This window comes from Choloepus didactylus, chromosome 16 (genome assembly GCF_015220235.1).
Source record: "Choloepus didactylus isolate mChoDid1 chromosome 16, mChoDid1.pri, whole genome shotgun sequence".
Lineage (NCBI taxonomy): Eukaryota > Metazoa > Chordata > Mammalia > Pilosa > Megalonychidae > Choloepus > Choloepus didactylus.
The window spans coordinates 63988133-64015831 of record NC_051322.1 but is presented as its reverse complement, the minus strand read 5'-3'; the positions used below and the strand labels follow the sequence as shown (position 1 = coordinate 64015831).

At 39.6% G+C, this 27699-nt stretch overlaps 1 protein-coding gene across 10 annotated transcripts in view; it reads left to right on the top strand.

Moving 5' to 3' along the window:
• DLGAP1 (DLG associated protein 1) overlaps window positions 1-27699 on the top strand; it is a 945880-nt gene that overhangs the window by 597568 nt on the left and 320613 nt on the right. For 6 of the 10 annotated variants that reach the window (XM_037805638.1, XM_037805641.1, XM_037805640.1 and 3 more), the window contains one exon: window positions 12816-13844. In XM_037805638.1, coding sequence (XP_037661566.1) covers window positions 12888-13844 — 957 coding nt within the window. In that variant the 5' untranslated portion in view covers window positions 12816-12887. Of the gene's footprint in view, window positions 1-12815; window positions 13845-18231; window positions 18325-18670; window positions 18776-27699 lie in introns of those variants that run through there. The other 4 variants (XM_037805646.1, XM_037805643.1, XM_037805645.1 and 1 more) reach the window with 2 other exon arrangements.

Sequence of the window (27699 nt, the reverse complement as noted above, 5' to 3'; positions counted from 1 at the left end):
AGGGCTGCTATGATAATTGGTTGGATTAATACCTATAAAGCGCCCAGGACAGTGTCTGGCATGTAGACATGTCTATTTGCCTAATGTTTGCGGGAATATACTAATGGATAAAAACCTTAACTGCCTCTTTATATTTTTATAAAATTTTCAATGCCTCTGGGTTAGCAAAGAGTTTATAAAAGACTATTTACGGAGACCAAAAGGGGGAAAAGAAATGAAATAAAATAAAGTTTTAGTGGCTAAGAGATTTCAAATAGAGTCGAGAGGTCGTTCTTGAGGTTACTCTTATGCAAGTTTCAGCCTATCCCAAGTCCCAACCAACAGTATCCCTGAAAATCCTAAAGAACATCCTGGGCTCTAAGAGTCTATAAAAGTTTTACCTTTTAAGTTTATTCTTTCAGAAATGTAAAGCCTCCAGATGGCTTCTATGCCAGCTAAGCCCTGAAACCCAGAGATACCAGTCTCTCCAAGAACATAAACCAATTTCGTTCCTCAACCCCATAATGTTGACATCCTTTTTGAGCATGAAGAAGATAGAATGGTCATTGCCCAGAAATCACTGAAGATTGAGAGAATGATCTAATGAGAAGGAGGTGTTGTAACTGAGAAGTAAGGATTTAAAAAATGATTAGGACTACCGACTCATTAACTAGGTATTTCTTCTTAGTTTCCAGTGTATTAGTAGAGCCAAAAGGAAACACCTGAAATTGTTGAACTGTAACCCAGTAGCCTTGATCTCTTATAATGATTGTATAACTATATAGCTTTGATCTTGTGACTATGTGATTGTTAAAACTTGGAGTCTGATACCTCCTTTACACAGTGGATGGTTAGATGAGTAATAAAGACATGCATGGAAAAAAAAAAAAACTATTCACAGAAGGCATTTAATATGCCATCACCTGACATACAGTGTGATACTTTTATCACCATTTTAAACATTAAAAATAGACAGTATTTGTTGGCTGTCTGGCTCCCAATACAAGTATTTAATCTCTGTGAAGGCATGGACTGCATGAGTTGTGTTCACTACTATTTTCCTGGACTCAAGAATGGTTCCTGCTGTTTAGCAGAGGCTTGATAAATACGTGGGGAAAACAATAAATAAAGGAATGTTATCTCTTTAATAGTTTTATAGATAATTGACCTGTGATGAATGCTTTAGCTTACTGATATATAGGGACCAAAAACATTATTCACATATGCTATAGAGGCCCTGGAGGGTGGGAAGTAGCAGTGGCCTCAGGTTTAACAACTTTCACAGGCCAGTAAATATCTTCGGCTTGGGCAAAATTGCTGTATAAAATTATGATCCCAGGGTCACTTATCCATACCACGGATATGCATTCCCAAGGAGCAGTTTGCTAGTTAGCTTATTAAAAGTTTATTAAATGGTTAAGTTGGATTGGTCTTTTTGTAATGAAAAGAGGCAATATTATGGAATAGTATGGTAGTTTTCTTTTTCCTTCTTTATCCCTCCTCCCCCATTCTCTGCTGCCCATTTTTTCTTTTAGTGGCTAAACCTTTCTTCAATGGAAAGTCTAAAAGATTACGGAGCTCCTGTGTTTGGAGGGTGTGCTCAGGTATCCTAAAGTTTCATGGAGCTTAACCTGAAAGTGATTGATGGGGCAAAAAGGGCATGAGCTTTCCCATCTCACAGACCTGGGCTCAAGTCCTAGTTCAGCTGCTTACTAGTTGTGTTTCTTGGGCAAGTTACTTAACTTCTGTAGAGCTCAGTTTTTTCATCTTTTTGAAAGAGGAAAAACAATGCCAAGCTTGCAAGGGTTAGAAATAGTGTATATAAAGTCCCTGGCACATAATAGCTCTGTAATAAATTGAAATTAAAAATACCAGTTAGATAATCCTGTAGCTTATTGAGTGACCTTGTAGCTGACAACAGAAAGAGAAAAAGTCTTTCCTCTTGACATCAATTTATTAGCAACCAAGTTTTAACCAAAAAGTCCCCCCAGTATTTAGAGATGTATGGAGAATTTGGCATGGAATTTCCTACCACAGGGCCTTCAGTCATTGTCATTGAAGTTCAGCGGGCTCTAGGTGCCGTGTAGACTGAAGGACGGTGAACAAGCCACAGAACAGATGCAGCTTGTGTGCTGTGGAGACAGTCGAGTTGACATGGACTGGCAATGTCCACCAGCCGCCTCTCAAATGGGTACCAATCAGCCCAGTGCACCATCTTTGTGCAGGGCCCACATTAAAGACCCATCATTCCCAGTTCAGAGACCACCATTTTATTTAAAAGTATCACATTTTTACATGAAAATAGGATACTTCCATTCCCAAGGAGGAGACTTCCTTTTATATGTTTATATGTTTATAAACATTTATATGTTTATTCAACTAACATTTATTGAGTTCATACTGGGTGTCAAGGCCTCTCCTAGGAAATAGTGATAGTAAAATGATAAGTCCCCTTCTGTGCCTTCTAGAATCTCATGGTCTGCTGGGGGAGATATGCACATAGGGAAACAATCACAGCCAACATTCTCAGGGACTGGTAAAAGCAGGAGTAACGTACTGGGAGATAATATATGTTGTTAATGCCCCAAAGACTTCACAGAAAAAGTGACCACGAGGCTGGGGCTTGAAGGGAGGAGTCCAGACCAATGGGTCCAGACCAGTGGAGGAAAGGAAGATGCACAATCCAGGAAGAATCACAGATGTAGAGACAGTCCAGTTGAGAAGTTCTCAAGGTGTGGTTCCCAGATCAGTATCTATATCACCAGGGAATTTGATAGACATGCAAGTTCTTGGGAAAACTGTGAAGGTAAAGCCCAGCAATCTGAGTTTAAACAAGCCCCCCAGGTGATTCTGATGCTCTCTAAAGTTTGAGAACCACTGGTAGAACCAATTGATGGTACTCAGTGGAGGAAAAAATATATTAACAAAATATTTACATTTCACATAATACAGAATTCTCTGGATAGTTATAGATTTGCCACCACCACAGCAACTTGTTTCCCCACAAAGGATTGAAGTCATTTACAAAATTTTATATTGCAATGAAAAGGGATAAAATAAGCAGCTAAGAGAAAATGTAGGTAAAATAAAAGTAGAAATGGAATAGAACCATTACTACTTTGTCATAGATGTCCCTATATATTTTCTGGTACTCAAAACCTAGGTGGAAACACACATTACAAGAGTACCATTGGCAGGATTATATGGCAGTTCCTAACACAGCTTTTGCTCATACTGAGACCTGAAAGAGGTTTCCTACCTGGCGCCTCATACGGAAGATACTGTTTCCTATGGCTGATGTCATCCCAACTATAAAAGCCATGGCAGGGATAAAAGACTGTTTCTTATATCTCCTTACATAGGCCAGTGGGTTAATATCAAAAAAACAGTTAAGTGAAAGGATTAAACAATGCGGTCAAGTTTGTAGCCCTCAGACTCTCCAGTTCACTTCTGGATAGTATCATCAAAGAGCATTCAAGCACAAAAAAAAGCCAGAGGAGAGAGGAAATGGTTAGATTGAACAAAATTTAGAACAGGCACTGAGAGTTGTCCCAAGAAGCTCATGTTTGAAGAATGTGCTGCTCTGAGCTGTCTAAACCTCCTAAATTGAAATGTCTTAGCGCTCCTTCACCTTTGCATCTTCTAGATTCAAAAGCTTTTCACTTGGTGCATTTACATATGCAACATCAACTGCGCAATTTAGGGCTTGATTAAATTCTGATTTGTATTGTTCTCTGGTTGTTTCACATTTAGGTGGTTTGTTTTCTCAACTAGATTGTAAATTAGATAAGGACTCTCATTTCCCTGTCCTCTTTAGCCCAGGGAAGATTTTAAGATGAGACTGAATTTGTACTAACTCTTGAAGGAGGAATAAGAATTTGCTGGGTGATCAAATGGGTGAGTAGTTTAGAGAGCACAAAGCACGGAGGCACTGGGGATCTCGGCCTGTGGGGAGACCACCAGGAGTCCAGTGTTGCTGGAACATAATGTCTAAGGGGGAGGGACAGGAAAGAAGGCTGCCTGGTGGAGAGGGGCCAGACCACAAAGTTTCCCACCTTGAGTCATATTAAAATGTTTAGATTATATCATAAAGTGTAGAGGATCTGGGAAGAAGTTAAAGAATGGCATGATCAGATAACAAAGCTCACGGCACAAACCAACTGGCAGCATTTTGGAGACTGCTGGTGAGCGCCTGGCTGTGTGTTAGAGAGAGGTGGTGAGCACAAAGTCATTTCACACAGCCGTTAAGAGGATGTTGGGTTCAAAAGTTACTAACCGTATGATCGCGTACAAGTTAGCTAATCTTCAAAATTCTGTTTTCTGAGCCACAGAATAGTCCCTACCACACAGGGCTGTTTGAGAATTAAGTGAGATTGTATGATCAGCATGTACCTAGGTGCTCAAAATTGTTGTCATGATTATTAGAAGCAGAAAGACCCTTTCTTTATTTTATTCACGTAATTATTTACCGATTACTGTCTTGCTTTTTCCAACCAAGTCTAGATGAGAAATAATGAGTGGAACCAAGGGCTTAGAACAGCTGGAACAGATGCAGGAGAACTACCAGGCTATCACTAATCAGCTTTGGGAGTGAGCTGAGACTTGACAATGGAAATTTGCCTGGTGCTGGTCCCATCTCCAGTGACTTTGAGCAGACCCGTGTGGCATTAAACCTTGGTTTATGTTGTTCATAATGGATGAGGCGGAAGGATCTCACAAGAGGGAGCTCACAAGAGGATGTCTGACATAATGTGTCTCCCGGGCTGGCAAGGGAAGAAGGTGGGAGCAAGGGAAAGAGACAACTTGGGAGATAGGAAGTTGAGAGTGGGACATTAAGATATTAGTTCTTTTTACAGGGCCCAATGCACTGCCATATAAATAATAGTTATTCAATCTGTGGTTATTGAATTAAATTCTTATGGATTGATTTGACTTGACTTCCTGCCCATTACATTTTAAGAATATATTGATTGCCATCTTACTGACTGACAGACTTCTCTTTCAAAAATAAATGACTTAAATCCAGGGACAATGCATGCTGTCATCATCTCTTCCACAGCAAAAGTGTTTTCAGAGAGTTTAGTTGAGAAGGATTTGTTTGTTAAAAATTTGAGATTGGACACAAAAATCTGGAGGGGAATGAAAAATTAATTCTCAAATGAAAAGAAAAAGCTAAAAGGAGTCCAACTGATTGATATGTAAAGAGTAAGAATAAGACGCTTTAAAACTTACGTGAAGATGGAGGCAGAAGGAAAGAGCAGTGTTTGAGGAATTACAAATCTAATTCCCATTAGCAGTAACTGTTACATTATGGGCCATTTTAAATAAGAAAAATAAAGCCACTACACCATTTAAAAAAATATTTCTAAAAATTATGTGCAAGCATCCCTGTGCATGTCTTTAATGTAAAACCTTCTTTTATGGGCAGTTATTAAGACCCACCATAAAATAAGAACTCAACTAATCAAGAGAAAGCATATAATTCCAGATTTGTGTCTATTTGAGAGTTACCAGAGTAGGCAGAAGCTGACAAAAGCAGTGAGCCCCAAATCTGCAAAACCAGCATATTGCCAGGATCTCCTGAAGAAATAAATGTTCTCGAGTTGCCTGACTCTTGGGAGGGTGGGGGGCAAGTACGGTCAGTGTGTGTCTCACTAGCAGAACAAGCAGTCGCTTTAAAATAGAAAATTAGCTGGGCTGTCTCCTGAAGTTTGCAGTCTAAAGATATTCACAGCCCTTGTCTAGGATCCCTAGTGTATCCGTAGGAGTTATCTGATAGATCCAAATGAAGCGATCGCGAAATGAAACCAGATAAGATGTAGGCCAGGGAAGGCAGAGCTCACCTGTGGACAAAGCCTTCATGGGATGATGGAAATGACCAGCCACAGAACTGACCTTCTCCTCACCTTCTGCATTGTATCTGAACTGCCTCTCAAGCAAACAGGCTCTGATGAGAGTTTTGAAAGAGCGAAAGTAAAACCTGAATGAGTGTGCAGAGTTAATTGGAGCTGAAAAAATGCATAAGCTGGTAGGAAGGCTATCTCAGCTGATGCCAGTGGGGCTACTTCCAAGGCTGACTCACATGTGGCCCCTCTAGGGCACAGACCACTTTAGTGGGAATCTGCTATGTTTGAAATTATCCCAGCTGGGTAGGAAGGTCCCTTTTGCTTGGACAAGTAAGCTTTTCTGGGCCTCCCATATATATGGGAATATATGGGGTGCCAAATGCCCTGGGCATGGAACTGGCCTGATCAGACCCAGAAGGTTGTAAGGTGGCTCCTCTCTTCTCTGCCTGGGTATTCATGGCTTCTGAATCTGCTTCTCTCTGCGTGTTTTCTTCTCCTGTTCTCCACACACATGTTCTCTGCAGGGCCCTTATTTTCTGCTGCCCATAACTTCATGCAGTGCCAGCCTGACCTTGCAGATAAGCTCAGCAGAATTCACTGACTCACTCTAGGAATGCTCCTATTTAAGTTGCCGGGAATGAGCACCTGGTTGGCTCCACTAGCCTGGCTTGAGCCCCCTGCGTGGAGACTTCATACCTGGCTCAGTCAGCAGTGGCTCAGAGGCGTGGCCTGGACATCAGCAGCAGGTGCAGTGGGTAGGGAAGAAATTTCCAAAAGCCAGGAGCAGGGAATTGTGACAGCCACTTCTGGGGACTCAGCAGTCAGCAAAAGAGATTTGTACAGGAAACTTGGTAGGAAACTTTTAAAAACTTGGTAGGTATTTAAAAGAAGGGAATTTATGAGGGAAAATTTTTGATTCAGGTTAAAAAAAAAAAATAGAATCTGGCTGTGAAGTTGTCTAGAATGTGCCAGAATATGTTCACAAGACTGTTCAGCTAGCTATGAGAGATGTAGACAAAAATAACTCCATTTTTATCAGAAGCTATTTCCATTGCTCTTTTCCAAGTTGCATTGTTGTGTTTTTTGATGGTCATTGTTTCTGCATTTTTCCATCTTCCAGCATGGCTGTCTTTATATTCCATTAAACAGCTTTATTCTACAAGGCTAATTCCTTGTTTGTTCTGGATTAATCACTGACTTATGTGTTTTACTCCATTTTTTTTTTTCTTTTTTTTTGATGTAGACTCTGATGAATTTTGCTCTTCTCTGTGAATATTCTCCAAAGACATCGGTTCCACCCCCATAAGACAGGGTGTCCCCTATACCCAGTGCCTCCTGAAGGTCTGTGGGCCATGGCTGTCCGAGGTGACCACATCCTCTTAGCTCACTCCCAGGGGATTCAATCTATAGACTTAGCTGACATAACCAGACACTCTCCTAGAAATCTGGAAGAACAATTCCATGATCACATAAGGTCAGAGCAGTTGCCTTCCTACCTCTGTCAATCCATAACAAAGTTATGAAGGTTCTATAATTTACTTCCTGAATTATCTCTGTGTAAGAATCCCCTTCTAAGTCCTGTGATATTTCACTCAACCAGCAATAATAAGTATAGACCAATTTTAATGATGACCTATTAACCATGTTCTCAAGGAACTCCACCCTCCAGCTTTTTATTCTGAGAAGCTATTGTGAGGTCACTATTTAAGGGTTTGTATGAAGATAGAGGCGATTGTAATTGTGCTACCTACTGTGACCAAATTGGAGGGTTTTTCTTTTTTGTACAATACCATATCTTTTGAAAGGGAAATGCCTCCAAAGGCATTTATTAGTAGGAACAGACTGATTGAAGGAGGTATTCACAAACAAAATCAAGCTGCAGATGATTAGGATAGCAATTAATGTTAATGAAAAGCCAAAATACATTCTGCATATACAAAATGGTTTAGCATTGTACTTTGAATAGTATAAGTGGTACATTTTAGAGTGTGCCCATTCAAAGGCGCACTAATGGTATTTGCTTGATTTTAAGTACAGAGCACATGAAAATCTATAAGTAGGGAAACCTGAAGAAATGAAAGGAAATGACATTCAGTTATCCTGTGCAGCTACAAATTCAGAAGGTCAGAAAATATCCAAGAAGTGGCCTTTGAACAATGTTAACTCATTCTCTCATCTCTGTTTTGTTTGCCTCTTACCCTAAAATACATGGCTTCATTTTTCAGTAGTATATTTGTGAGAACTTTTCCTTTCTTTTATTAATGAGAACCTTCCCTTTTTTAAAAAATTTTTAATTTAAAATTATAAGCATGTTGAGCATTCCTATAGTTTTTCATTCTCAATCTCCATAGAATAGGGATTTATTACTAGTAGAGGAAAAATTTGCAAGTAAGAAAACTGCATCCTTAGTGCAGAGGAGAATTTTGTTCTGTCTAGAAAACTTATACGTGTGTTTAGACTGTAGTTGAAACATTCATGTTTGGAAGACACTGCCCCAATTGGCCAAAGCATTCTCTCCCTCTTCTGGGGCACTCATTCCTCCTTTACCGTCTTCTCTCTTTTTCACACACAAAAAAATATTTTTCACAAAATATTTGCTTCTGTTAGATTTTCTTGCCCCTCTTCACCACCAAATCTATTCTCTAACTACAGCTAGAGAAATCTACAGCTCAAATATGACCAAGTCACAAGCTCATTTAAATCCCTCTAATGGACAACCAGTGCCTACAACATAATGTCTTGTGTATTAGCATAGCTTACAAAGGGTTTTCATGACTTGGCCCTGTCTGCCCATATCACTTAGGAACAGATTCAGATTCATGTTTCAGAAAATCAGATAACAGAAGGCAACATAACAGTGGCTTAGACAAGATAAAATCTCATTTTGTCTTCCAGAAATGAGATACAAAGATGCACAGTCCAGGGCTGATATGGGCTCCAATGTGGCCAGACCCTCTCTCTTGTGGTTCTCCCATCTTCAAACTGTAACTTCCACCCAGCCCTCGTATCTGCATTCCAGCCAGGGAAGGGGTAAAGAAGGCCATGCCCCTCACTTTACAGATGCTTTGCAGAAATTGCACAGGCCATTTCCAAATGTATTCCATTGAGCAGAATTAATTCAATATCCACCCCTAGGAAGACTGGGAAATGTAGTCATTAATCTGGAACTCCTTTTCACTTTTCTCCAAGAGAGTCCTTTCTTTCTTGGCAGCTAAATGTTATAACCAAGCATGGGCAGGTCACAGGCAGATGGAGGAAGCCAGAAGAGTGACTAGACCCCGAAAAGAGACATGGAGATTTCCTGTTCCCAGTGTCTCCCCAAACCAGGACCCAGTGCTCCCGATTCTCGTGGGCAGGGTCCACCGCATTGTTCCTTCTAAAGCAAATCACGAGTGTCCACCTGCCAGGCCTCCCTGAATAAGACAGTGGAGGACCTCCTGTTGGCTCTTTCCTCTGCATGTAAAGAAAACTCAAGAACAGCAGCTCTAAATAAAGACATGCAAAGAAATCAAAATGAAATAAGGACTTGCCAGCTTTGCAAAACTATTTTCCCCTTGTCAGCATCTTTAAATATGTGGTTTGCTTGTTTTTCCTTGAGTCTGATAAATTACCCACCTTGAGAATTTCCTTTAAAGTGCTTCATCATTCTTGCTTTAGTCATCATCTGTACAGTGAAGCTTCTGATCCAGGTGTGGGACTCTCTAAAAACAGTGTGCATCCCACACTCTGATCTGACCTCACGGCTGCCAATATAGTCAACAAATTTTCCAAGCCCCAAATCAGGACATATGGTCTGACAGTAAAGTTGAACTTAGGAAAGAAGACAACACCACCTGATTTTGAGGTCGTACTGAACAAGAAAAAAGGAGAGATGGTAACCGTAGTCATAGAAACCCTTACGAAGGCGTGTTGACCCAACTCCCCATCCTTGCTCAAGGAGCAAGGCGTGAAGGGCAATTTCCCTTTCTATTTTCAGAAATATTTTATGGCCACTTAAATTCTAATTCATCAAATGTGCTGCTTTACTTTATAATCACAAATTGATGTATTTTACTTTTTAAATGACAGCAGGATAGAAGAGAGTATACGATTTTCTGTAAATGGGGCCAGGGTGTTAAGTCATTTGTTTGGCCTTGACCAGAAAGATAGATTGAGCATTTAGAAGTGTTTAGGATTATTCATTGCCATTTTTTCATGACCTTATTTGCCCACATCGTAGAGGAAAAGGATCAAGATCCCAATATCCTTGTATAATTATTAAGCAAAAATGGGGGGAAGTTAACTTATTTATCCTTGAGGTAATTTATTATCCTCTTAAAAAAGTATGTGCTGAAAATAGCCCACTTAAATTTTAGTAAAAATCACACTGTGTATGTTTAATTTGCAGAAATTATCATCTTTACATCATTTAACTTAATTCATCATTAATGGCCTTAAAACGCTCTTCATTTGCTCTGTTTGTCCCCAGGTAGTATCATCTTACATGATTTGCTGTTCATATATTAAAGATAATTAAATTTTGAATACATGACCAAAATAATCCTGTACATTTTGGAGTAAATATGTATAATTCATGCTTTCAGTTCTTGCCAGTTTCACATTTTATTTAGCAGGAAAAAAAAATCTACCCAAGACCCAGCTGCTTCAGAGGGAAAGTTTGAAGCATTATTTCATATTATTTTTATATATTGAGATTCTATTATATGTAATCATAAGACTTATGTGATTATAATCCTTCTGGATTGTTGTGTGTGTTTGTTCATTTTATTTTTAAGACCATAATTGAAAGGCAAAAATGTCTTCAGTGGGACCTGTTTTATATAGAGAGACTTTCTCATACAATGGATTTTTCCATCTAAATTAATTTGTTGCCACAGTTTTGCTAAAAACATATATTTAACCCTCTTAAATCCCTCTTTGCCACAGCCAACTCTTAGGATCATAAGCTGCCCCAATGTATTTTATGCTAAAATTTCCTTTTTCATGATCCTGTCTTCAGCAGGCAAGTTTTATTTATAGGTGCTCCCTAATCCTCAGGTATCAGCCTCTCTCTGTCCTCCAGGGAGCACATCCTCTGTCTAAGCTTCCTGTAGTGAAGGAGAAGGCAAATTCCCCAGGCTTTACCTTCCAGGCAGGCATAACTTAGAGAGGAGTGATATCCTTTGGTGTGCCATGGAGAGTCAGAAATGGAAGGCTAATGTGTGCCAGGAGAGCTCACCTGCCTGCCTCTACCTCCCTATGAAAGCCACCTGGAGCACCAGTGAAGTGGTGCAGCCTTCCTTGGCCCCTGCCCTACCTTTGCCACACAGTCATCTTTCTACTCAGTAAATGCAACTTGTAACACACTATGGACCACTTTGGGAAATTTTGCACTCATGCATTAATCAGTCAATAAGTATTTTGCTGAGCTCCCACCATCACCCAGGCACTTTCCTAGGCACTGGATGAATGAAATATTGTCTCTACCCCCAAAGAGCTTGTAATTTAGTAAGCTGACAAATTCTGATCCAAATTCTCCATCAGTTGTCCTGAAAGATTAATCCAGAAACTGAGAGATAGTGAGGAAGAAAGGAGCTATATAAAGCATTAGAGATTTCAGCATCGTTGGGAGTTGCCAGATTCAGTATGTTCTATAGGATAGGCAAGACTTGACCTCTCAAAAGTCCATGTTTGTCATCAGGCAGGTATTGTTTGCTTGTTTGTTTGTTTTTAAATTAAACCATTTCTCCCTCCCTCTCTGAATATTTGAAATCACATTTGTGGTATCTTAAAAGTCATGTTGGCTTTTTCTAGACAACTCTTAAAAAGACAATTTTTTGTATTGTAAGAAGCTCAAAAAAAAAAAAAAATCAGGCTGTGAGTAGGAAGTTTGTCAGCTAGTGAAAAACACACAGTGTTGGAGTCAAAGTGTACAGAAGACCTGTGCTTGGAAATAAGCTGAGTTTCCCCGACGTGGTTCTACACAAGTCACTTCTGCCAGGGTATTCCTGTCCCCAGGAACATCTCAAAGGCCTTTCCTTTGGCCATTGCACCTTCCTTTGTGAACATCCACCCAGAAACCTCTAAACCTGAAGGAGGAGATGATCTGTTACTCCAATTAGCCATTTTAAGCCTGTTTGTTCTTCAGTGGTTCTTGGTTTGGTTGTTGGAAACTCTTGACCCTCTGATGACAGAAAGAGATGGGCAGCTTTTCTCTACATCTCTGAGTTCATATACCACACCTTTACTTTTTTCCAACTCTGATTACCATGGGGGGATTGTTTGTGTACTCTAATTGTTACTTCAGAATTCTAAAGGGAAAGCATGTGACACACACAAAAAAATGCAGTATGGTTTCAAAATATGTATGATACCATTGGCCTCTTTTATTCATTTTGTTACATTCATCTGACATTTCTGGAGTGCTCGCTAGACGTTTACATGCCTGGCATGGAGCTAGGTAGGGGGAAATAGAGGGGACTAAGAGGTGGGCTGGCTGGCAAGGAGCTTAAGCTCCAGGGAGAACCTGAAACACACAATTCCAATCACACCGCAACCAAGAGGGGATCAAATTCTGAACGAAGGGGTATCCACAAAGGCTCCATGGAGACACCCAGCCCTTCAGGTGTTACCTTTAAGATTAACACACAGGAATAAAACCAGAGAAGCAAGAGAAAGATCCACCCAGTTATCTCGGGAGAGGAGGGGAGCTACTCTTAGCAATAATTTTAAAACAATTTAGTCTTTTTTATAGTTTTCCCTACCAAGTTTAATAGCTTTCACACCTCTCATCTCCACAAATAAGTTTTGGAGTCAGCTTTCCCATCCCTCAGAGGCGAAAGAACTTTTCCAACAATGCATTAAAGCCGTTTTTAGGACAGTGACAATAAGTGTTTCTGCCAGAAAACAAACACGGCAGCAGGCCGCACACGTGGTCCAAGAAAGCAATGTCTCTTCACCAAGGGAAGCATTAACCGTTTGCCCCCCGCCTCTTTATGCTTCATTCCCCAGGTCTTCGGGGGCGCGGGGCCTGGAACCTGACCACGGGGTGTCAGTGCCCCCGGCAGTGGCTTCCCATCAGCAATGAAAGGCTTATCGGGCAGTCGCAGCCACCACCACGGAGTGACCTGCGAGTCGGCCTGTGACGCACTGGCGCACCCCGCGGAGCGCAAGCCCTACCTGCTGAGCCCGGTGGACCCCCACCCCGCCGACCACCCCTACTACACGCAGCGCACCTCCTTCCAGGCCGAGTGCGGGGGGCCCTTCAGCGACCCGCTGGCCAGCAGCACCTTCCCGCGCAGGCACTACGCCTCGCAGCAGGAGCTCAAGGACGAGTGCGCCCTGGTGCCCCGCGCCCTGGCCGCCAAGGCGAACCGCCTCCCCGCCAACCTCCTGGACCAGTTCGAACGGCAGCTGCCGCTCAGCCGCGATGGCTACCACACGCTGCAGTACAAGCGCACGGCCGTGGAGCACCGCAGCGACAGCCCCGGGCGCATCCGGCACCTGGTCCACTCGGTGCAGAAGCTCTTCACCAAATCGCATTCGCTGGAGGGGCCGTCCAAGGGGAGCGTGAACGGGGGCAAGGCCAGCCCCGACGACACGCAGACCCTGCGGTACGGCAAGCGCAGCAAGAGCAAGGAGCGGCGCCCCGAGCCCAAGGCGCGCCCCAATACCTCCCCGGGCTGGTGGAGCTCCGACGACAACCTGGATGGGGACGTGTGCCTCTACCACGCGCCCTCAGGCGCCATGACCATGGGCAGGTGCCCCGATCGCTCGGCCTCGCAGTACTTCGTGGAGGCCTACAACACCATTAGCGAGCAGGCCGTGAAGCCCTCTCGGGGTAACAGTGAGGTCAAGTGCTCCACCTGTGCCAACCTGCCCGTCAGCCTGGAGGCTCCGCTCCTGAAGAAGAGCGCCTGGTCCTCCACGCTGACCGTGAGCCGAGCCCGCGAGGTTTACCAGAAAGCCTCGGTGAACGTGGACCAGGCCCTGGTGAAGTCAGAGTCCTGCCAGCAGGAACGTTCCTGCCAATACCTCCAGGTAACCCTGATATGAAACCATGGCTGCTTGGAAATTGTGCCTGACTTGAGTGTGTGGTGTTTTCTCTTGAGTTCTAGTCTTGGCTCTCGTGGGAATTGTCTATGTGAACCTGAACAGATATTTTTAGCGTTTCTGGGGCTAAGTGCTCCTACCAGAAAAATGCAAGGAAATAAATCTGCTACCAACTTCTTCCAGTTATCTGGGGATGCTAGGTGTAAAAGTACTTTGAAAAGCATAAAGAACTACATCAAGACAAGTAGTTATTAATGTTTTGCATTCCTCCTTTTTTCTCAGGAATCATGGGATAAGAGGAGAAAAGAATGGGAGTCTTCACAGAGGTTTAAAATAAATTCAACTTTTCACAAAAGTAAACAATGATCTTTTGAATCCAGGGAAAGAGTTTATTTAGATCCCTCTAGAGTTTTTTGTTTTTTGTTTTTAATTGTAAAATTCTGCCTGAAACTATGAATTTGGAAAAAACTGATCTTCATGATCACCGTTGCAATTATTATTATCCCCACTGCCACTACCAACATCACGACTCAAGCCCCCCAACCCCAAAGCACAACAGATCAGATAATGCCCTTGGCCCTGAGGAGGTGGTGACCAAGCTCATTTGGGGACTTGACAAGCACAGCTGCAGAGACCCAGGACAACAGAGAAGAGGAGGAAAAGAAGGGGGAAGCATCAGGGCAATAAAATACAATTAGTGTCAGCATGTAAATCCCACACACATATAGACCGCAGGCAGACCTCTCCTCCCCTTTCCTTCCACAGTCTACTGCCACCCAATTCACTTAAAACAGATTTCACCTGTATAAAAGTATCAGCAGGAAGGAGGTCTTTGTCTCCTTACCTCCTCCCTATAATATTTTCATTTTCCCCAACTGTCAGCCATCCACAAGAATGGCCCTCATATGTTTCCTTTTCAGAGTATCTTTTTTCTCTGCCCTGCTATCCTCATCCATTTTTAAAAGTTTGACTGGACTATAAACATATGACATAATCATTTCCCACTCTCATTTTATGAAGTAATGCAAGAAGAAAATATTTCACTGAAAGGTTCATCATTTTTCTCTCCTCCTGACAAGTCTGGCTCCCTTGGGAGTGCCACCTCCAAGTCCTGAGAAGATGCCAGGTTCAAGGGTAGTGCCAGATCCCCCATTCCCAGAGTTCAAAAGGAGCCATCAACATGGGAGTAGTTTTCATAAACAACACCCAAATGAGTGGTCAGTGTTTCCCACCAGAGGTGGTTTCCTAATTTACTGTAGGGTTATTATGAGTGTTAACGGAGTCATCAAGAACAATTAACAGAATTTTATGGCTAAAAGGATCCTCTAATCCAACCTCCTCATTTAGAATATGAAAAATTAGACTCCAGGAAAGATAAAGACTTAGTAACACACACTGTTAGTATGTGGCAGAGATGGAACAAGAACCCAAGTCCCTTAACTTGCAGAAATGACCATTATGAGAATTGTAACAGAAGCCTTCAGATATTCTTTAAGCACAGAAATCTGGTCCCCTACTAGAAGTACCATATTTTGATAAGTTACTAGTCTTGAAGAAAGGATGAATACTGAGATAGAAGCCCTAAAATAGGATGCATTTTGTCTGTGTAGTGACTAGGAGCAAACAGACCCACATACACACACACACACACACACACACACAACAAAACAAAACCCTGAACTTTAATGGTAAGATAAGATGGGAAATATCAATTAAAGAAGAATGTCATACAAAGAAGAGTGCCTTTGTTTAGTAACAAAATGCTTTCATTATGCTTGCATAATGGTCTATGTTCCTCCTATCTCAAATTCACTCTTTTCCCTTTTCTAAAAACTCACAAGTAGTGGTGAAAAGTGGAAGGATAAGGAAAGAAAAGGAGAAAATTGACAATAATTGAAAACCAGATGCTGAGGCAAACATTTTCACATTTGTTATTTCATTTACTCCTCATAATAATCCCAAGAGCTAGATAGAAGACTCTAGTTTTACAGGAGAGGAAACTGAGCTTACATACTTGATGATTTAAAGCCACATGGCCAATAAATTGTAGAGCTGAGATTTAGATCCAGGTCTATTTGATGCCAAAGCCAAGGTCTTACCAATACGATCTAGCATATTTCATGCCTGGGGCATGAAAAAGTGGTGAGTGAGAAGAAGAAAACTTTAAAATAAACATTATTAAAGTTTTTCAGTAAAATAGTATGAAATCTTGAAGATAGAAGCACGGGATTTAGTATCACAGCATCACAGTGTTGTCAGATCTCATAAAGATTTGGAAATTCTATTTTCAAATTATTTGCCTTCTTTTATTAGCTAGTTTTTTTTAAATGGAACATTTGCAGATACAGAAAGGTATAAAGGAAAAATAATTTAAAACATTCAGTTCTACATCACCCAACTAGAGAAATAAAACACTGATTACAATGAACACAAGTTCTTTCTTCAATCCCACTTCTTTCCCTTCCTCCCCGGAGTAATTGCCAATGACTTTGGCACTCAAAACACCTTTGTTTTTAATTCTGAAATTATTGAAAGGATGGAATTTAATGTTTTTTATCCTACATTGGGCGATAAATAACCCTGAACCAAGCTAGTGTAAACCTTTAAATAGGAACTAAACTCAAAGTCATACCTGTTGAAGAAATATTGACGTTTATTGAGCTCTTACTCCATGCAAGGCTTTCAAACTGGAGGAAAAAAATGAGCATTTTCTTTATTTCAGTGTGGGGAGGTAGCATGTTAGAAAATAAGCTAACAGTAGGCGAGTGTGCTCTTTCCACTCAGTGTGCTGGAGTTGAAGAATGCCTATAAAGAAAGGGAGGGAAGAGCTGTCAATTCACATGGGAAGGAAGGAGAGTGGGAATTCCTCCTGAGGACTACAGGACATTTTTTTTAGCTGTGTTCTTGCTTTGTAGGAAAGGGAGAGAGAATCTAAAGACCTATAGAAGAGGTTTAGCAGCTCCTGCCAGGTCCTGTGTGATAATTTCATTTATAAGTTCATTCTTAGAAGCAGAGAGGATTTGTTTTGCATGCATTGCCTTAATTACCAACTAATATTGAAACTGGACTTACAAATATGTTTGATTCCAATGTCCTAAGGTTTCATGGCTAAACCACTGAACTTTACATAAGAGGGTGTGTGTTCAAGTCCCTTTTTCTGCCACTAGAAAATGATATAGCCTGGGACCATCATTTCAATTCTCTGCTATAAAATTAGGCACTTAGTATTTAACCCTGTGATCTCAAGTCTACATTTGTATTCTTGTAAGCTACATTTGGAGAGTACTAATTAGGGCAATCTTCAAGTGTTGTAAGGCCTTGAACTCTCATTTAATAAATGCCTACTAAAAGTGGATGTTTTTCAGATGTTATCTAATTTGCTCTTTAAAACTCTACAAACCATTTTAGAGTTGAAGAAACTAAGATTTAGTAAGTTAGATTAAGTAACTTGCCCAAGGACACAAAGGTAGTATGTGGCAATATGGTGGATCAAGAGATCCACTACCTTCAAAGCCTGCATTCTTTTCATTCACCATACCCAATCCCTACTCCCTGCAAATGCAAAGCAGAAGGAGGAGGCAGCATGTATCAATTAACTATTATGCGCCAGAAACCATCTGGTATCTCATTTAGTACCCAAAGCAACTTTACAAGGTAAGTATTGCTACTTACTCTTTTACAGATGAAGAAACTGAGGCATGAAGAATTAAATCATTTGCCCAGGAATGCATAGATATTAAGTAGGAGAGTGAAGACTTGCCCCTAGAGCTGTCTGATTCTTTCCACTATTATATGCTACAAAACAGAGATAAATGCATATTTTCCAATTTATTGTTTTATTGTGTAACCAATGTGTGTGTTCATTTGTGCCCGTATGTGTGCATGTGGTTAACATTGCATGTATGCAAAATATTAACCATCTTAGACTGTCAGTGGCATGACTAATTATATCCCTAATTTGACTCAAGATGAACAAAAACTTAAATTAATACTCACTAATGTTAAAATCTAAATACTATAAAATTTTAAGTTCTGATTCTCTCTGAAGAATTATCACTTAGGATTAATTTAATTTAGGCCATGGCTGTGACAGAAAATGAGAGAGGTCTGTAGGTATTTGGCCTCTGGCTGAGGTTGATTTAGAAATCAAATACTGTGGCTTGAAATCATTGCAAGTTCCATTTAATACAGTCAATTGGTTGTATGTGCTCACCCTCACTCACAAGCTGTTTGTAGTTAATTTAAAAAAAAAAAAAAAGACTCTTTTTTTTTCCCCCAATATTGTTATTTTTAAATGTCAAGAATCAGATGTCTGCTGTTTAGAACTATTGTACCGCTGCCAGTGACTGTCTGTATCAGGGTTTGGAGCAGAGATATGGATTTGAAGACATTAAAACTGTTTAATTCTCAGTTGAGATGTGGTTGGCTTTTATACATTTGGAATAAAGCATTGATGGCACATCTCAGGGTAAGTGCTAATAGTTAAGTAAATAAAAATAGAAAGGGGTTCAAAAGAGTGAAAGGTGTTTTTTTGTTGTTTTGTTTTTGCTTTCAAAATGCAGGATTCTTGTTTTGTATATGCCTCTTTATGTAAACATTATGTGTTGAGCAACTGGCATGTAAAGCTATTCAGAAGAGCAAGATTTTAGATTTCCAACTGTTAACCTAAACCCCATCCCTTCAAACCGTGGATTTTGCATTCATCCAGCAGCAGAAACAGGGAAAGGGAAACAAAAACGCTCTCCGGTAGAAGTAGAGAGAGAGAGACAGAGAGAGAGAGAGAGAAAGCAAGACAGAGACCGAGAAGGAAAGCCCTCTCAGAGATGAAATATTAGGAGAGCAAAATGATCGACCTTTTTAAGGCTGAGTGGGTTTCTTCAGTTTGTGTGCAAGTTTCAAGAAATGGAAGGACTGACCAGGTTTGGGTACAACTCTTTTATTACTTTGTGTTTGCTGCTAGTGTGTTGTTGGTTTGGGGTTGTTTTTCTTTGGGGGGAGAGGGGGTGTGTGTGACAGTTTTGATTATTTTATTTCATCTCTAAATAGTGACCAGTAAAACTCAAATAGTTAACTAAGATACGTCCAGTTGATAAGAAAACAGGTTGAGACATCAGATACCTACAAATCTGTGTCTTTATAAAATTTTTAATTGACACAGATGCTCTAGGGGGAAACTGTTAAGAGGACATTATTTGTGGAAGTGATTAAAATGGGATCAGTCGTTTTCCGGGACAAGAATCCTGAATGCTGGTTGTTCCTTTGCAAAATTAAAATTTCTGGATGGTTGATTGTTGGTTGGTTAATAAGACTCCACAAAAGATCACTGAAAAATCATTCATAGCAATCAGGATTGTTTTTTCAATGCAGGGACAACTATTTTTCAAGATTCTGTTAAAAATTTTTTCAATCTTTGCCCAGTTGGGGTTTTCTTTCCCTGGCTGTGTTTCTCCTTACCCTATTTTAGAGCAATGTACATTATACTAATTGAGTTAAAACTCTCTATGTGAAATTTGTGACAGCGTTGAGTATTTCTGCTAATGACTGTTAACTATTGTGATGTTTCCTTGCTACTTTTTAAAAAATCCCAAGCAACCACATCGATTAATGATTTTATTTATTCTTAATTTAAATTGCCTTAATAGTCCAGCAAGTGAATGTCAAGAGTCTTGAATATATTTCCTATTGTGCTTGCATAATCTCCTTATTTTTCACTGGTGTTAGTAGAGATGTCCCTCTTCATTTAGATAAAGATGAGGTTATTCCTAACTGATACTAACTTTGAATGTGGAATTGATGGTCAGTGGCAGAATGTTGATAATTCTCTCTCTCTCTCTGTTTCTCTATAATTCTCAATGTGGGACATATCCAATTAGTAGCAGGGAAAAAAAGACAATTTGCAAAACACTATGAGAAAGTAGGGGTCGAGAAAGTCTCAGTAGTAATAAAGGGAAGATCAAGACAAAAAGCTCTCCTGGAAGTTGTTAAAGAAACTTTATTATTTTTTTGTCTGCAATTTCATTTTTCTAAAGACATTTTTAGCAACACTAAGAGTGCTTGGTTAAACTCTACACAGTTTCAAATAAGTGTTTTTTCATTGTAAAAGATTAGTTTTAAAACAAATGAAAGTGATAGAAGACCCCATATTTCATCTTTTATTTATGTTCGTTCATTCCATTTGTGTAATAGCAGTTAGCTTTGTTCTATAAACTGTCTTCTGTTCTGGAGAGTAGGAATTTTATTTCTTTTTTAACTGTGTACCTAATATGCATCCAATAAATTAAAATACCTGCAAAAAGAAAAAAAAAAGAGTACTTGGTTATTCAGTCAGAGGTTTCTGTGTGTTACACATGCTTTCTGATCCCACAGAATTCCAGTCTTACTAATGGAAGGTGTAAACACTGGTTAGCAAAGAGTGAAAAAAAAAAAAACTAGCCTTGGGTCTCTCAGTGGTGAGTAGCTTTTATTTCTTTTATCTCCGTACTCCTTAGAGGACAGTATGCTTGATTACAAAATCAAAGTAATCATTCATTATTCTCCCAGTCAGTGATTCACGCATAATCTCTGGTCCATTCGAGATCATGGCTTTACATGACTTTACACAAACTGATTTGTGAATGGTAAAACACATTGGTTTTCTATTGTAGCTTTTATGGCAGCAGCTAAAAAATACTGTGTATGTAATATTGCCAAGCTGACTTTGATTTGGTGATTACATTTTGTTTTTCATCACTTTTGTTTAAAATTCAAAGTCAGCAACCTCTCAGTGAATTATGGTGAATTTAGAGTTCAATGGAAGAAATATTTTGCCTTAGCTTAGTATCATGTTTCTCATTTTGGAAGAGCATTTATCTCTAGGATACATGACCTTAGAACTTATTGGCGTGGAATTGAACCATGTAGAAATATCACCTTTATAGGTCACAAACAGTTGAAATCAGAAACTTCATATGCTTCAAACTATAGTATCTCTTAACACTTAGATCAGTCAGACTTTTCCATCATTTGCCCAGGCAAATTGATAGAGAAAAAAAAAAATCTGCTTTTTTAGGTAAAACAGATTTCTTTTAATGAGATCCATGGAAGTTATGTGACTTCTCAATGATTTGTATTATTCTTCTGAATTTTTAATCTGTAACTTTTCCCCTTGGATAAAAATAATGTGCATATGTAATTTCACATTTAGGGCTCATTTGTCAGCTTCTCAAGACCTTTCTGCTGCTTGTGCCACCACCAGGCTCTGTCTCTAATAACTGCCGTTTGGAACTCATTATGATGCAGGGATAATCTTTTTATCTTCTTTTGGCAAATGCTTATTTAAGTGTTTTTCTAAATTCTTAGACTGAAACCGCAATAGGGAGTGCTTTAATCTTTTTCAATGAATGGTTTATTCTCCTTGAGCCCAATCCTCTCTGTTTGTGGCTAAAAGGTAATGCTTTCAAGAATTAATTACCTATGCACAATTGACAGAGGAAAGGGAGGGAATGTGTTAAAGAGGCAGCATATCATCCACTCCAGTTACTTTAATCAATTTCTTATTTCTACTCTTTCTTAATTCTTCCATTTCTCGGCGAATGCACACATGAACAATGAAAGACCTCTTGTGACTTCCTGGTCTTTTAAATGTAAGAATATGTAGGGCTGTCTTTAAAAATTATTGGATTTTGTTTTTCCCCATTTGCTGAAGTTGAGCAGTATGCCCTGCCTCGTTTCCATTTCTAAGATAAAGAGACTTCTAATTACATTTGCAAAATGGGTTCTCTAGATAGGTGAGTCTTTTCATTCATGTATCTTAGGTCACTATTCTCTATCAGTTGGAATTTCTGCTCATTGTTCTCACATAATTAGGAAACTGCCCACAGAATTAAGGCTTGTGATATAACAGGCCTGTCGCTGAAGCAGAATTGTATGGGTTTTGGGTTGCTGGAGGCTGCGTGCCTGTGTACAGATCCATAAATATATGTTTTGCCTGCACAGGTATCCCTGCACCCATACTTCTAAAATATGCACATATATATATATATATATATATATATATATATATATATACACTCTCCTTGATCTCTGGTTCATGAAATAAGATCCATTTTAGATATACTGTTTCACAGCGTCCATATTAGAGGAATAACTAGAAAGTAGGGAAGCCAGTTTTTATAGATCACACTAGAACACCCGTCCCCTTGCTTTTACAGTGATTATATGGAACCTCATCTTGGTCTATCGGTGTAGACGACTAGGGCTGTCCCACTTCCCTGGCATGAGGATAATGCAGCTTTTAGTCCCTTTAATAGAAAGAGATATCAAACAAAATGAAAAGAAATTACTTCTGCCCCCTTTATTTTTTTTTTATTTTATCATAGTAAAATATCAACATAAAACTTGCCATTTTAACCTATTTTATGTGTCCAATTCAGTGGCATTAATTACATTCACAATATTGGGTAACTATAACCACTATATATTTCTAAAACTTTTTTATCACCCAAACAGAAACTCTGTATCCATTAAGTCATAATTCTCCATTCTTCTGTCTCCCCAGCCCCTGATCTTTCTGTCTCTATAAATTTGCCTATTCTAGGTATTTCATATAAATGGAATCATACAATATTTTTTCTTTGTGTCTGGCTTATTTCACTTAGATAATGTCTTAGAAGTTCACTATGTAGTAGCAAATTTCCAGAACTTCATTCTTTTTTATAGATGAATAATATTGCAATGTAAGGACATACCACATTTTGTTTTTCTCTTCGTCTGTTGATAGACACTTGGGTTGTTTCCACCTTTTGGCTTTTATGAATAATCTGCTACAAATTCTTTGGGGTACATGCCTCGGAGTGGAACTATTAAGTCATACAGTAGGTAATTTTATGTTCAACTTTTTGAGGAACTGCCAAAATGTTTTCCACTGTGGCTGCACCATTTTGCAATCCCACTAGCCATACACAAAGGTTCCGATTTCTTCACATCCTGGACAAAACTTGGTATTTCCAATATCTTTTATAATATCCATCGTAATGGATGTGAAGTGGTATTTTATTGCGGTTTTGATTTGCATTTTTCTAATGACTAATGGTGTGTGTGCATCTTTTCATGTTTCTCATTTTTTTTCAACCATCGTTTAATATATAACTTCAGAATTGTCTAACTCCTCCCTGATTTTACTTTCCAGGTCTCTAAAGCCTAGAGTAGTGTGATTAAAGAACAAGGCAGTATTTTTTTTTTTTGAATGACAGTTTTAGAATTATAGAATCCCTAGGCATTGGAGGGTCTTCTGGTATAGTTTTCCATTCACAAATTCCCCCTGCAAAATGGACATAGTATCTTCATACCTACCTACTTCTCATCTGAATATCACCTTATAAAAGAAACCTTTGAGATTATTTAGTTCAATGCACTCTTTTTAAAAATGGGAAGTTTAAACCCTAAGGAGATATCTTGACTTATACCAACTCAGTCATCTCAGCAACAGCAGCAAGGCTTGGACTAGAGCTCTCTGCCCAACCATCCAGTTCTTTTTCTCATCAGGTCTCACACATCTGTGGAAACCGTTAAGGCTCTTTTCACATCCTTTACGGCAGTAAGGGCTAAGGCACAAGGAGGAAAGGAAAAAAAGAACCAATCTGAACATTACATTTGAAGTATGTGTGTGGCTAAAATGGCTCATAATAGATGAAGACAATTGTTGGCTAAATAATTACCTGCAACTTGTAATTCTGTGTTACAAATGGCAGGGTAGAGTTTTTAACTTCTAAAAAGAAGAAATTGGCATGTTTCTACTGTTATCCCCATCAGTCCCTCCTGCATCCCCATGTTTTCATTATGAGTAAACTGTGTACCTACCAAAGGAGAACAAGTAGAACAGAACTGCTGCTTGTTTGGATTTGTGGTCTTTAGGCACCTGTACTCAGAACCTCAGGGCTTGGTTTTGAAGACGGCAAGCTTCTCTCTGGCATCTTCCACTCTTTGGCATCTTCCTCTCTCTGGCATCTCTCATTCTCTGGCAGCCAGTTCCTCTCACCTGACTTTCCTAGGATAAAAATTGTTAACATGACTGTAATCATATTTTCCAGAACCAAAATTAATATATGTGATGTGGCATGGATGAGAGTAAGTATTAGTATTGGGACAGTGGGAACAAATATATTAAATCGGAGCAACTCCGGAGAATGAGAGGAATGGTGTATAGGCGTTGCCAAGGGCTAGAGCCTCATCTGTTTGTCATTGCATCTGAAATTGAAAAGTAAGTGAATGGGAAGAAGATGTAGCTCAAAAGTTGGAAATGCCACATGATACACTATAAAGTGGCATCAGTAGGTGAAAATGAGCATCATGCTGCCATCTGCATCTGCATGAATAGAATCATAGACGTTTATGGCCACTTCCTCAAGCATGAATGTTTAGGGCAATAGTTTTTAACTTTATGTGCCCAAGAATCACCTTGAGAGTTTCTATGCAATGAGGGTTTCTGTCATCAACACCAGGTTCCATTCATTGGGCGTGATGCTATACAGAGGGGCAATGCAAGAACCACTCTTTAAGCAACCCAATTCTAGGGAACTGGAAGGCTTAATTTATCATCTTACTTACCAAAGGGGGCAATAGAGTCTAACAGATGGACTCAAAGCCATAGTGACCAGCAGCTTCACTATTGCTGCTGATGTGTAGGAAGCCATGACTTCCTACATGGCTCTGAGCGCTCTCTACTTAGTACTTCCGTTTCTGTATCGGTATCGATAGTATGATTCTATGCTGGTTTCAGGTCTTAGGAAAAAGTTTAATTTCGAATCTGGGAATGAAAATGAGAAAATACAGTGTGAAATGTTTTGAGTTTATAATTCCTCAAATGTTCGTGTGTTCCACATCTTCATGTGTTTCATGTACCAAATCTCTTTTCTTTTATATTTTACTTAATCTAATTTTCACTAAACCAAAGTTAGGATGAACACATGTGGTTCTATGGTAGAGAAGAGCCTTCTCCAGTGTAGGAGGAACAGGATGTCTTAATTACAGTCTAGGTTTAAGACTTCTTTGTCCCATGTACTAAATATATAAAGCTTTTATCTGCAGGTGAAAAGATAACAAAGGGTCTATCTTTTGACAGCACATACTCAGTGGGTCAGGTTTTCTCATGGCTTAGTATTTACTAATGGGACACAATTCTTCTAGCCTCTTCAAGCATGGTTTGGTCAAACAACACTTGCTTTTGTGTTTGCAACTTAAATCTGACAGGATCCTGCTGCCTTATTCCAGATAGCTTTGGTAAGTCAACCAGACAAGTTTAATTGACAGCAACAGCTATGGGGCTTGTCTTTGAGGGAACTCTGTCCACCCTTCAGCACCTTCTTTATTGTCTTAATCAGGTTCTGCAAGGAGTATTTCCACTATGGCAAATTTGATAGGTGTGAGTTCTTCAACCACTACTAGCAGATGACAGTAAACCCTCGTCCACCTCTCTTCTCGGCTCATGCTCAAAGTCCCTGATGAGTTCTATGCTCCGAAGCTAGCTACATCTCTCTTATAAGGCTGTAGGAAGTCAGAGCAAGGGAACACTGAAGCCAGTTGTGTCACAGGATCTCTTTCCTCAATCTGCTAAAGGCAGCCTACCTTACCTGCTTCCCCATTGCCACCCAAAAAATAGACTCCAAAACCCATCAGAATTCATGGAGAAAATGAGCTATATTTAGTGAAATTGTATCTCTTAATTATGAAGAATTAGGCAGCGTTATTGCCATTTTTATAGAGGTGGAAATGAGTAATAAAAATCCTCCTATGGGTACAGCAGGATCACCCAGAAGCAGCAGTCTACTCTTTGAAGGCCACTCACTTGCCCAAGTTACTCTCCAGGCATCAGGCTGGCAGGCAACACCTCCAGCGGTCAATAGGTAGAGCTAGAAGTGTTCCTATAGGACCTTTCCCTTTAAAATCCCTGAAAGGATTCCAACAACTTGTAATTCCTGGAGAATTCAGGTCTGTTTCCTCTCCTTAACTAGTAGAAGTTTAGCTGGTTTTTCTATAACTCAGGGGGTGTCAGTGAAGGTAACTGTCATTTGTTTGCAAATGAAACCTGAGCTCTCTGAAAATGACTCCCAAGTAAACCCTTTCCCCTGTAACACTCCTCCAGCCTTTTAGATGATTTTAGATGGTTTCCTGTTCTCCCACCTCTTGGAAGGGTTCCATGGCACGCTGAGTAGACACGTTTAGTCAAAAACGCCTATAAATAGCTGATTTTCCTGCTTGCTGCCTCCTCGCTAAGGCTTTTACAAAGGAGGCAAAACAAATCCATCAGAAACAAGACCTCACTGTGAGATGTGAGTGATGAGGCTTATGAAAAATCAGATCTATAGGCCAAAAATTGTCCTGCAGTCTCTGCTTCACTATACTTGACTTATGCAATCATTGCACTGAAAAAGAAATACTTTATTTCCTGCCAGATGATCTCATGAACTGCACAATCTCACATGAACTTTCATGTTTCTTAAAAAATACTTGCTTTGACTGTCACACAGCTTTAAAAAAAAAATGTTTTTTATTAGATTCTAATAGTAAAACTTGATAACCAATTCCTATAGCTATTCCATGATGGGAAAAAATTTTAATATTTTATTTTGATATAATTTCTAACTTATAAGACTGTTGCAAAAATAATACAAAACTCATACGGAGAATTCCAACATATCCCCCACCCAGATCCCCACCTCCACCAATTTTAACATTTTTCTACATTTGTTGTATCATTCTATCCATCTGTCTACCCATCCATCCATCCATCCATCATCTGTCTCCTGAAAATTTGAAAGTAGGTTGTATACTTCATGCTCCTTGAATACTTAATACTTCCATGTACATTTCCTAAGTACAACGATATTCACTTATCCAACCACCTTAAGTACAATTATCAACTCCAAGAAATTTAACATTGATATAATATTACATACACTCTATATTCCAATTTTTTCATATATCACAATAATACCCTTTTGGGCATTTTCTCCTCGGTTCTTAGATCCAGTCCAGTATCATTTATTGCATTTAATTGACATTGCCTCTTTAGTCTATTTTTGTTAATGGTGGTAACATGTTTACAACATAAACTTTCCCATTTCGACCACACCCAAGCCTACAATTCATAGGAATAATCACATTCACCATGTTGCTACCCTCCCCACCATCCATTACCAAAACTTTCCTATCACCCCTAACAGAAACCCTGTACCCATTATGCATTAGCTTTCAATTCCCCCTCTCCACCTCTCCACCCCTGGTAACTTTTACTCTATTTTCTTTCTCTTTATGAGTTTTCATATTCTAGATATTTCACGTAAGTGTGTCATACAATATCTGTCCTTCTGTGTCTGACTTACTTCACTCAAAGTGATGTCTTTAAGGTTCATCCATGTTGTAGCATATATCAAAACTTCATTCCTTTTTAAGGCTGAATAATATTCCATTGTATGTTTATTCCACATTTTGTTTGTCCATTCATCTGTTGATGGACACTTGGGTTGCTCCCACCTTTTAGCTATTGTGACTAATGCTGCTGTGATCATCGGTATACAAAGATTACTTCCAAGACCCTTTTTTTCAATTCCTTTGAGTGTATACCCGGAAGTGTGATTTCCAGGTCATATAGTAGTTGCACATTTAACTTTTTGAGGAACCACCAAACCATTTTCCACAGGGCCTGCATCATTTTATATTCCCATCAACAATGTACTAAGGTTCCTGTTGCCATGCATCTTGCCAGTACTTCTTGTTTTCTGTTTTTTAAAAGCCATTCTGATGGGTGTGAGGTAGTATCCATTATGGTTTTCGTTTGCATTTTCCTAACAGCTAATGATGTTGACCA